The sequence below is a fragment of the Hemitrygon akajei genome, chromosome 18, assembly GCF_048418815.1.
Source record: "Hemitrygon akajei chromosome 18, sHemAka1.3, whole genome shotgun sequence".
NCBI lineage: Eukaryota > Metazoa > Chordata > Chondrichthyes > Myliobatiformes > Dasyatidae > Hemitrygon > Hemitrygon akajei.
In genome coordinates this window covers 74,012,150-74,024,060 of record NC_133141.1, presented here as the reverse complement: position 1 = coordinate 74,024,060, position 11,911 = coordinate 74,012,150, and the positions used below count along the sequence as shown (strand labels likewise).

At 56.1% G+C, this 11,911-nt stretch overlaps 1 protein-coding gene across 1 annotated transcript in view; it reads left to right on the top strand.

The window, feature by feature from the left end:
• Positions 1-1,366: 1,366 nt before the first annotated feature.
• The window catches only part of cdk5rap3 (CDK5 regulatory subunit associated protein 3), a 121,720-nt gene continuing 111,175 nt past the window's right edge, over positions 1,367-11,911 (top strand). The window contains exon 1 of the mRNA XM_073071816.1: positions 1,367-1,459. Coding sequence (XP_072927917.1) covers positions 1,454-1,459 — 6 coding nt within the window. The 5' untranslated portion in view covers positions 1,367-1,453. The remainder of the gene's footprint in view (positions 1,460-11,911) is intronic.

Genomic DNA, 11,911 nt, shown 5'->3' with positions numbered 1-11,911 from the left:
CCTTCTTCAGGATGGAGCTGATGTTCTGCTCCCACTTCAGATCCTGAGAGATGGTGGTTCCCAGGAACCTGAAGTTCTCCACGGTGGACACAGGGCTGCTGAGGACTGTGAGGGGAGACAAAGCGGGGGGATGTCTCCTGAAATCCACTATCATCTCCTTTGTCTTGAGCATGTTCAGCTCCAGATTGTTCCGACTGCACCAGAGCGCCAGTTGGTCCACCTGCTGTCGATATGCAGACTCGTCACTATTCTGGATGAGTCCGATGACGGTAGTGTCCTCTGCAAACTTCAAAAGCTTCACATAGGGGTTGGAGGAGGTGCAGTCATTGGTGTAGAGGGAGAACAGCAGTGGAGAGAGGACACACCCCTGGGGGGCGCCGGTGTTGGTGATTCGAATATCCGAGGTGACCTGCCCCATCCTTACCTGCTGACTTCTGTTGGTTCAGGAAGCTGTAAATCCAATCGCAGAGGTCAGGTGGCACAGTAAGGTGAGACAATTTGGAGCAGAGGGTATGAGGAACGATGGTGTTAAACGCCGAACTGAAATCCACAAACAGCATCCGAGCATAGGTCCCAGGACGATCCAGATGTTGCAGGATATAGTGCAGTCCCAGGTTGACTGCATCGTCTACTGACCTATTTGCCCGGTAGGCAAACTGCAGGGGATCCAGCAGGCTGCTGGTGAGGGTCTTCAGGTGGTTCAACACCAAGTGTTCAAAGGATTTCATGACTACAGATGTCAGTGCGACAGGTCTGTAGTCGTTCAGTCCTGTGATGGTGATCTCAGACGGGCTCTCCACCGCGACAAGGGGACGATCCTGGGAGAAGGTCAAGAATAACATCACTGGTGGCCACATGAATCCAGTGTACATCCTGCCCTCTATTTATGCTAGCCAGTGTAACCAGAGACTTCTCAGTAATTTTCCACCTGAAGGGGTTCTGGGCTGTCGAAATAGGCATGGCTAGCATTCGGGATAAGGCACTAGAATCAGGAAAAGAACATCTTTTAATCAGCCGTTACATGTCTTCACTACAAAGAGTTTTTTTAAAAATCAATAACCTCTGAATATCTGCCTACTTCAGGAACTCTTCCGCTGAGTTTACCGAACTTTTTAACCTGCTCCCGCCCGCCTCGTTCTTCCCACCGGCAACACCCGACAAACTGGGAATTAATCCCACCGAAACGGTTGCCTGATTGGTCAGCGTTAAGACCAGCAACCTGATAGGCTGAAGGAAGCACCGCCCCGAGGATGATTCGCCCTATAGCAAGGGTAGGCTATCGCTCTTCTGGTTGGGTAACGCATCGAGGCGGAGGGCTGATTGGCTAGAACTGGACCACTGCCCTGACGTCGTTGTAACCCTGTCTGCTGATTGGGTCTTGCCGCGGAAGGAAGGACACGCGTCCATAGAGGTGGGCCTAGCCCGGCTGTCCCGGTGGGTTTGGAGCAGCGGGATGGAGGTGAGTCGGCGGCCGCTCTCTTTCGCACCCTTCCCGGCCTCCCGCTCCTCAGCTGACCCCCACCCATCCCCTGGCGGGGCAGCCGCTCACGGTCGTCGGTGCCGTCCGGCCTTGATTCTCTCCCTGTCCTGGGCCGAGTGGCCACCCTGGAGAGGCCATTCAGCCCCATTCTGTAACCTCGGAGATAGCCCCCAAAGCCCGCCGCCTGCTCCCCTCCCGTACCCTGGTGGTTCAAATCGCCGGTGACTGTACCTGCATGAACCCTTCTCACGGGAAGACACTCCTCCCCATCTCCCCGGTTGAAGGACAGCTGTTACCCCGCATTTCCAAGACTACCCCCCCCCCCTTGGCTAGGACTCGACCTCGCAATCTGTTACCCCCATGAAGATTGTTATGTGCCGTGAAAGATGTTGCTTGGCAGTAGTACAAATTGTCAAAAAAATATAGATGAACGTTCAATAAATAATGCAGATGTAAGTCTTAGTGTTCAGAAATCTGATGATAAGAGGGGAGAGAGAAAGAGAAAAGTTGAACAAGTTAGGTCTTTATTCTCTGGAGCGTAGAAGGCTGAGGGGGGACTTGATGGAGGTATTTAAAATTATGAGGGGGATGGATAGAGTTGACGTGGATAGGCTTTTTCCATTGAGAGTAGGGGAGATTCGAACAAGAGGACATGAGTTGAGAGTTAGGGGGCAAAAGTTTAGAGGTAACACGAGGGGGAATTTCTTTACTCAGAGAGTGGTAGCTGTGTGGAATGAGCTTCCAGTAGAAGTGGTAGAGGCAGGTTTGGTATTGTCATTTAAGTAAAATTGGATAGGTAAGTGGACAGGAAAGGAATGGAGGGTTATGGGCTGAGTGCGGGTCGGTGGGACTAGGTGAGAGTGAGTGTTCGGCACGGACTAGAAGGGCCGAGATGGCCTGTTTCCGTGCTGTAATTGTTATATGGGAATATGGGAATAATCACTAAGGCCCTTGTCCTCTTCCCTGGTGATTGTAATCACAAAAGAGGGGAAGTCCTGGGATGGTGAAGGTCCCTTAGGGATGAATGCTGCCTTATTGAGGCGATCGTGTGCTTTCCATCACCCTGATTGGGCTTGGCAAATTTTTTTCTACAGAAGTGGTTTGCCATTGCCTCCTTCTGGGGCAGTGTCTTTACAAGACGGGTGATTTCCCCCCCCCAGACATTATCAATACTCTTCAGAGATTGTCTGCCTGGCGTCAGCGGTCGCATCACCAGGACTTGTGATCTGCACCGGCTGCTCATAAGACCGTCCACCACCTGCTCCATGGCTTCATGTGACTCTGATCGGGGGAGCTAAGCAGGTGCTACACCTCGCCCAAGGGTGACCTGCAGGCTAGCGGAGGGAAGGGGCGCCTCACACCTCCTTTGGTAGAGACGTATCACCACCTTGCCACCCAGTACATGTGACAATAATATTCCAGTTCCTTCCAAAGCAGATAACCACGTTACAGTCTGTCTGCAAACTTCCTGCTAACTCACTTTCTAGTTTAGTGAATTGAGCTGCACTCGGTGCCTCATCTAGTCCGAGGTCAAATTTACTGTCATCTAACTGTACGTGTATCGAAACAATCAGAACAACGGTCCCCTGGGCCACGGTTCACCCTCACAACGTATATTGCAGTCAGCACGAAAAAAAACAAAATATCATGTTATAAGTAAGTTAATGAAGTATAATTCAAAATGCACGTAGTGGGCAGCACAGGTAAACAGTAAACAGCTCGCTGTCCCAGTGACGAGACCTCGGTGATGACAGGGTATTCATTAGTCTCACAGCCTGAGGGAAGAAGCTGAATTGAATTGAATGATATTTATGGTCATTATACACAGGTACAATGAAACTCTGTTTGGCTTCCTCTCAGGCAATCAAACAAAGCGGTAGATTAAAAACAAGACAGTGATAGGAAAACAGTATTAAATAGATAAGTAGCAGCAGCACCAGAATGTCACAGTAATGCACAAAGTGTCGTTAGTGCAAGTAGTTGAGTCCTTGTGTGTGCTCACAGTTTCAGTCATTGTCCTGTGGGAGTGGTGTGACGGAGGCCACAGCTCTGGGGTGCAAGCTGTCCCTCAGTCTATTTGTTCTGGCTTTTAGTGTCCTGAACCTTTTGCTGGACGGCAGCGGGTCAGACAGGGAGTTGCCGGGGTGTGTGGTGTCTCTGGTTATGCTGATTGCTTTCCCCCTGAGTCTGCTGGAGTAGACGGTGTCCAGTCCTGGGAGCTCCATCCTGACAATTCGCTGGGCCGCCGTCACCACGAGATACAGGTCTTGTCGCTCAGCGGCTGTGCAGCTGGCACACCACACGGTGGCGCTGTCGGTCAGGATGGTTTCAATCGCGCTTCTGCAGAAGTTAAGCAACAGCTTTTGTGGGAGTTTGGCCTGTTTCAGCCTTCTGAGGAAGAGGAGTCTTTGTTGTGCTTTTTTTTTACAAGCAGCGAGGTGTTGGTGGTCCATGTCAGCTGTTTTGACAACATAACTCCAAGGAACTTTAGGTTTTCCACACTTTCCACTACCTCTCCATGTATACGGAGGGTGGGGTGTACTCTGTCAGACAGTGTTACCCAGTCTGACAGTCCCATTCCTGATGCTCCTGTACCTCCTTCCTGACGGTGGTGGGTCAGAGAGACTGTGGGGTGGGTGGTGATGACGAGACCCCGGTGGTGGGTCAGAGAGACTGTGGGGTGGGTGGTGATGACGAGACCCCGGTGGTGGGTCAGAGAGACTGTGGGGTGGGTGGTAGTGACAAGACCTCAGCGGTGGCCAGGGTGTGCATCAGTCTCAGCCTGGGGGATGAAACTATTACCCAGTCTGGCAGTCTGGTCCTGAGGCTCCTGTATCTTGTTGCTGATGGTTCCTCCTTCCGTGTTTTATCCTCACCCGCCGACCCGTGTACCTCCTTCCTTAAGGTTCCTCCTTCCGTGTTTTATCCTCACCCGCCGACCCTCTCTTCAGCGAACTCTGGATTCTGTTCTCACGAGCGCGGCGTGGGCAACTGTCACGATTCCGGTTTTAAAGATCATTAACTGTTTCATTGAATTAGGTTTTGACATCTTTGGCTCCTTTTTTTTTCTTAAGGAGAATCAGGTCACAGAGTCATAAGAACATAAGACGTGGGCGGAGAGTGAGACCATTCGGCCCATCGAGTCTGCTCCGCCATTCCATCGTGGCTGATTTACTATCCCTCTTTGACCCCCACTCTCCTGCCTTTTCCCCGTAACCTTTAACGCCCTGACTAATCAAGTCTCATAAGCGTATATCACACACAGTACATAAAACAGTTAGCAAAATATGACTCAGAATGCCTGTAGTGGGCAACATGGATAAACAGTAAACAGCTCGCTGTCCCAGTGACGAGACCTCGGTGATGGCCGGGTATTCATTAGTCTCACAGCCTGGGGGAAGGAGCTGTTCCCCAGTCTGACAGTCCCAGTCCTGATGCTCCTGTATCTCCTCCCTGACGGTGGTGAGTCAGAGAGACTGTGGGGTGGGTGGTATTGACGAGACCCTGGTGATGGCCAGGGTATTCATCAGTCTCACAGCCCGGGGGAAGAAGCTGTTACCCAGTCCTGATGCTCCTGTACCTCCGTCCTGATGGTGGTGGGTCAGTGAGACTGTGGGATGGGTGGTGGTGACGAGACCCCGGTGGTGGGTCAGGGAGACTGCGGGGTGGGTGGTGACGACGAGACCCCGGTGGTGGGTCAGGGAGACTGCGGGGTGGGTGGTGACGAGACCCCGGTGGTGGGTCAGGGAGACTGCGGGGTGGGTGGTGACGACGAGACCCCGGTGGTGGGTCAGGGAGACGGTGGGGTGGGTGGTGACGACGAGACCCCGGTGGTGGGTCAGGGAGACGGTGGGGTGGGTGGTGACGACGGGACCCCGGTGGTGGGTCAGTGAGACTGTGGGGTGGGTGGTGACGACGAGACCCCGGTGGTGGGTCAGGGAGACGGTGGGGTGGGTGGTGACGACGAGACCCCGGTGGTGGGTCAGGGAGACGGTGGGGTGGGTGGTGGTGACGAGACCCCGGTGGTGGGTCAGGGAGACCGTGGGGTGGGTGGTGACGGCGAGACCCCGGTGGTGGGTCAGGGAGACCGTGGGGTGGGTGGTGGCGACGAGACCCCGGTGGTGGGTCAGGGAGACCGTGGGGTGGGTGGTGACGACGAGACCCCGGTGGTGGGTCAGGGAGACCGTGGGGTGGGTGGTGACGACGAGACCCCGGTGGTGGGTCAGGGAGACGGTGGGGTGGCTGGTGACGACGAGACCCCGGTGGTGGGTCAGGGAGACTGCGGGGTGGGTGGTGACGACGAGACCCCGGTGGTGGGTCAGGGAGACTGCGGGGTGGGTGGTGGTGACGAGACCCCGGTGGTGGATCAGGGAGACGGTGGGGTGGGTGGTGACGACGAGACCCCGGTGGTGGGTCAGGGAGACGGCGGGGTGGGTAGTGACGACGAGACCCCGGTGGTGGGTCAGGGAGACCGCGGGGTGGGGTGGTGACGACGAGACCCCGGTGGTGGGTCAGGGAGACGGCGGGGTGGGTGGTGACGACGAGACCCCGGTGGTGGGTCAGGGAGACCGCGGGGTGGGTGGTGACGACGAGACCCCGGTGGTGGGTCAGGGAGACCGCGGGGTGGGTGGTGACGACGAGACCCCGGTGGTGGGTCAGGGAGACCGCGGGGTGGGTGGTGACGACGAGACCCCGGTGGTGGGTCAGGGAGACCGCGGGGTGGGTGGTGACGACGAGACCCCGGTGGTGGGTCAGGGAGACGGTGGGGTGGGTGGTGGTGACGACGAGACCCCGGTGGTGGGTCAGGGAGACCGCGGGGTGGGTGGTGACGACGAGACCCCGGTGGTGGGTCAGGGAGACCGCGGGGTGGGTGGTGACGACGAGACCCCGGTGGTGGGTCAGGGAGACCGCGGGGTGGGTGGTGACGACGAGACCTCGGTGGTGGGTCAGGGAGACCGCGGGGGGGGGTGGTGACGACGAGACCCCGGTGGTGGGTCAGGGAGACCGCGGGGGGGGTGGTGACGACGAGACCCCGGTGGTGGGTCAGGGAGACCGCGGGGGGGGGTGGTGACGACGAGACCCCGGTGGTGGGTCAGGGAGACCGCGGGGTGGGTGGTGACGAGACCCCGGTGGTGGGTCAGGGAGACCGTGGGGTGGGTGGTGACGACGAGACCCCGGTGGTGGGTGGTGACGACGAGACCCCGGTGGTGGGTCAGGGAGACCGCGGGGGGGGTGGTGACGACGAGACCCCGGTGGTGGGTCAGGGAGACCGCGGGGGGGGGTGGTGACGAGACCCCGGTGGTGGGTCAGGGAGACCGTGGGGTGGGTGGTGACGACGAGACCCCGGTGGTGGGTGGTGACGACGAGACCCCGGTGGTGGGTCAGGGAGACCGCGGGGGGGGGGGTGGTGACGACGAGACCCCGGTGGTGGGTCAGGGAGACCGCGGGGGGGGGTGGTGACGACGAGACCCCGGTGGTGGGTCAGGGAGACCGCGGGGTGGGTGGTGACGACGAGACCCCGGTGGTGGGTCAGGGAGACGGCGGGGTGGGTGGTGACGACGAGACCCCGGTGGTGGGTCAGAGAGACTGCGGGGTGGGTGGTGACGACGAGACCCCGGTGGTGGGTCAGGGAGACTGTGGGGTGGGTGGCGGTGACGAGACCCCGGTGGTGGGTCAGGGAGACCGCGGGGTGGGTGGTGACGACGAGACCCCGGTGGTGGGTCAGTGAGACGGCGGGGTGGGTGGCGACGACGAGACCCCGGTGGTGGGTCAGGGAGACTGTGGCGTGGGTGGTGGTGACGAGACCCCGGTGGTGGGTCAGGGAGACCGCGGGGTGGGTGGTGACGACGAGACCCCGGTGGTGGGTCAGAGAGACTGTGGGGTGGGTGGTGACGACGAGACCCCGGTGGTGGGTCAGTGAGACGGTGGGGTGGGTGGTGACGACGAGACCCCGGTGGTGGGTCAGAGAGACTGTGGGGTGGGTGTTAGGGATCCTCAACAATGCTTCCGTACACAACACGCTCGGTAAGCGTCACAAATGGGGGGGAGGGAGACCCCGATGATCCTCGACTCGGCTTTTCCCGTCCTCCGCAGGGTCCCGCGTTCCGACGCCTTGCAGCTTCCCTACCACACGACGACGCGGACGGGCAGGACACCCTGGGCGGTGTTCCTGCAGAAAGCTGTTAGGAGCCCAGCACGCCTCAGACGAGGCCGTCTGTGTAGAGAGAGCCGCCAGCGCAGAGGCGTCAAGAGTTCAGAGTTCGATTCCGGCCTCCCCCTGTGAGAAACTTTGTGCGTTCCTTCCCGTGAAACGTGTGGGTTCACTCGCGCAGTCGAAGAGCGTACCGGTTAGCAGGTTAATTGGTCATTGTAAATTGTCCTGTGATTAGAGTAGGGGGTAAAATCGGTGGGTTGCTGGGTGGGATAGCACGGGGGACCAGAAGCGACTCTCCTGCGCCCTAACTCTTTAAATAAAATAAAACTTTTTTTTTAAATGATAAAGGTCCCGCTGCTGTTCCACCAGATTCTGATCGCCAGGCTGACGATAAGCCATTTGTCCTCGACACTGTTTTCTCTGAGTTAGCCTCTTCACAGTCCATTGCAAGATGGACTGTCCATTCCAGAAATAGGTTTAATATCACTGGCTTATAATCACGAAATTTGTGGCTTAACAGCAACAGTGCAGTGTGTAATAATTTTAAACATCTATAAATTGCAATGAGAAATTGATAAGAAATAAGTAGGGCAGAAAAAACAGTAGTGAGGTAGTGTTCATGGGTTCAGTGTCCATTCAGAAATCGGATGGGAGAGGGGAAGAAGCTGTTCCTGAATCGTTGAGTGTGTGTCTTCAGGCTCCTGTACCTCCTCCCTGATGGCAGAGGGGAAGAAGCTGTTCCTGAATCGTTGAGTGTGTGCCTTCAGGCTCCTGTACCTCCTCCCTGATGGCAGAGGGGAAGAAGCTGTTCCTGAATCGTCGAGTGTGTGTCTTCAGGCTCCTGTACCTCCTCCCTGATGGCAGAGGAGAAGAAGCTGTTCCTGAATCGTTGAGTGTGTGTCTTCAGGCTCCTGTACCTCCTCCCTGATGGCAGAGGGGAAGAAGCTGTTCCTAATCGCTGAGTGTGTGCCTTCAGGCTCCTGTACCTCCTCCCTGATGGCAGAGGGGAAGAAGCTGTTCCTGAATCGCTGAGTGTGTGTCTTCAGGCTCCTGTACCTCCTCCCTGATGGCAGAGGGGAAGAAGCTGTTCCTGAATCGCTGAGTGTGTGCCTTCAGGCTCCTGTACCTCCTCCCTGATGGCAGAGGGGAAGAAGCTGTTCCTGAATCGTTGAGTGTGTGCCTTCAGGCTCCTGTACCCCCTCCCTGATGGCAGAGGGGAAGAAACTGTTCCTGAATCGCTGAGTGTGTGTCTTCAGGCTCCTGTACCTCCTCCCTGATGGCAGAGGGGAAGAAGCTGTTCCTGAATCGTTGAGTGTGTGTCTTCAGGCTCCTGTACCCCCTCCCTGATGGCAGAAGGGAAGAAGCTGTTCCTGAATTGTTCAGTGTGTGTCTTCAGGCTCCTGTACCCGCTCCCTGATGGTAGCAATGAGAAGAGGGCAGGCCCTGGGTGCTGGGGAGGCTGGTGCCCATGATGGAGCTGGCTGTGTTTACAACTTCCTGCAGCTTTTTCCGATCCTGTGCCATGGCCCATCTTTCCCCCCCTCCACCCCCGTACCATGCAGCCGGTTAGAACGCCCTCCACAGTACATCTGTAGAAACTTGCGAGAGTCTCTGATCACATACCAAATCTCCTCAAACTCCAAGTGGAACTTGGGCCACTGTAGTGCCTTCTCTCATTTTCAGATGCTTTCTGTAAATTCGTTCCCCATTTATCCCTCCTGTTTGTTAAGATTCATGCTAGGAAAAAATCTGTAAGAAAAAGAGTAAACGAGATGAGAGGTATCGGACCACCAGAAAGTGTCGCCGGAGAGATAGCAATGGGGGACAGAGAAATGGCGGGCAAACTTAATAAGAATTTTGCGCGAAACACCCAAAATGCTGCTGACGAAGGGTCTCGGCCCGAAACGTCGACAGTGTTTCTCCCTGTAGATGCTGCCTGGCCTGCTGTGTTCCACCAGCATTTTGTGTGTGTTGTTTTAAATGTTGGGACCACTCTCCTGAATCCTCCTCACACTCCGGGTCAGCAGGGGGCGGTATTGAACCTGTTTTAGATGTTGGGACCACTCTCCTGAATCCTCCCGGTCAGCAGGGGGCGGTATTGAACCTATCTTAGATGTTGGGACCACTCTCCTGAATCCTCCTCACACTCCCGGTCAGCAGGGGGCGGTATTGAACCTGTTTTAGATGTTGGGACCACTCTCCTGAATCCTCCCGGTCAGCAGGGGGCGGTATTGAACCTGTTTTGAGTCCTGACGAAGGGTCTCGGCCCGAAACGTCGACGGTGTTTCTCCCTATAGATGCTGCCTGGCCTGCTGTGTTCCACCAGCATTTTGTGTGTGTTGTTTTAAATGTTGGGACCACTCTCCTGAATCCTCCCGGTCAGCAGGGGGCGGTATTGAACCTGTTTTAGATGTTGGGACCACTCTCCTGAATCCTCCCGGTCAGCAGGGGGCGGTATTGAACCTGTTTTAGATGTTGGGATCACTCTCCTGAATCCTCCCGGTCAGCAGGGGGCGGTATTGAACCTGTTTTAGATGTTGGGACCACTCGCCTGAATCCTCCTCACACTCCCGGTCAGCAGGGGGCGGTATTGAACCTGTTTTAGATGTTGGGACCACTCTCCTGAATCCTCCCGGTCAGCAGGGGGCGGTATTGAACCTGTTTTAGATGTTGGGACCACTCTCCTGAATCCTCCCGGTCAGCAGGGGGCGGTATTGAACCTGTTTTAGATGTTGGGACCACTCTCCTGAATCCTCCCGGTCAGCAGGGGGCGGTATTGAACCTGTTTTAGATGTTGGGACCACTCTCCTGAATCCTCCTGGTCAGCAGGGGGCGGTATTGAACCTGTTTTAGATGTTGGGACCACTCTCCTGAATCCTCCCGGTCAGCAGGGGGCGGTATTGAACCTGTTTTAGATGTTGGGACCACTCTCCTGAATCCTCCTCACACTCCCGGTCAGCAGGGGGCGGTATTGAACCTGTTTTAGATGTTGGGACCACTCTCCTGAATCCTCCTGGTCAGCAGGGGGCGGTATTGAACCTGTTTTAGATGTTGGGACCACTCTCCTGAATTCTCCCGGTCAGCAGGGGGCGGTATTGAACCTGTTTTAGATGTTGGGACCACTCTCCTGAATCCTCCCGGTCAGCAGGGGGCGGTATTGAACCTGTTTTAGATGTTGGGACCACTCTCCTGAATTCTCCCGGTCAGCAGGGGGCGGTACTGAACCTGTTTTAGATGTTGGGACCACTCTCCTGAATCCTCCCGGTCAGCAGGGGGCGGTATTGAACCTGTTTTAGATGTTGGGACCACTCTCCTGAATCCTCCTCACACTCCCGGTCAGCAGGGGGCGGTATTGAACCTGTTTTAGATGTTGGGACCACTCTCCTGAATCCTCCTGGTCAGCAGGGGGCGGTATTGAACCTGTTTTAGATGTTGGGACCACTCTCCTGAATTCTCCCGGTCAGCAGGGGGCGGTATTGAACCTGTTTTAGATGTTGGGACCACTCTCCTGAATCCTCCCGGTCAGCAGGGGGCGGTATTGAACCTGTTTTAGATGTTGGGACCACTCTCCTGAATTCTCCCGGTCAGCAGGGGGCGGTATTGAACCTGTTTTAGATGTTGGGACCACTCTCCTGAATCCTCCTCACACTCCCGCTCAGCAGGGGGCGGTATTGAACCTGTTTTAGATGTTGGGACCATTCTCCTGAATCCTCCCGGTCAGCAGGGGGCGGTATTGAACCTGTTTTGAGTCCTGACGAAGGGTCTCGGCCCGAAACGTCGACAGTGCTTCTCCCTATAGACGCTGCCTGGCCTGCTGTGTTCCACCAGCATTTTGTGTGTGTTGCTTGAATTTCCAGCATCTGCAGATTTCCTCGTGCTTAAGTATTTTGTGTCGGTTTTCACCATAGAGGACACCAGCAGTGTGCCAGAAATCCTGGAGCGTCGGGGGGGCGGGGGGGAGGGGGAAGTAGAAGTGAGTTTAGCTGCTCTTATTAGGGAGATGATACAGCAGTGGGGGGGTTTCTGAAAAACTGACCAGATTATGGTCTTGTCGCCTACCTAGCCGTAACATTCGGATCACAGCCTGGCACAGTAGTGTGCGCTACCGGAGATCTGGGTTCGAATCCCGCCACTGCCTGTAAGGAGCTAGGACATTCTCCCCGTGACCGCGTGTGCTTCCTCCCACAGTCCAGAGGCGCGTCGGTTAGTAGGTTAATTAGCCGTCGCAGATTGTCCTGGGATGAGGTTTAGTGTTAAGTAGGTGGCTTGCTGGGCCA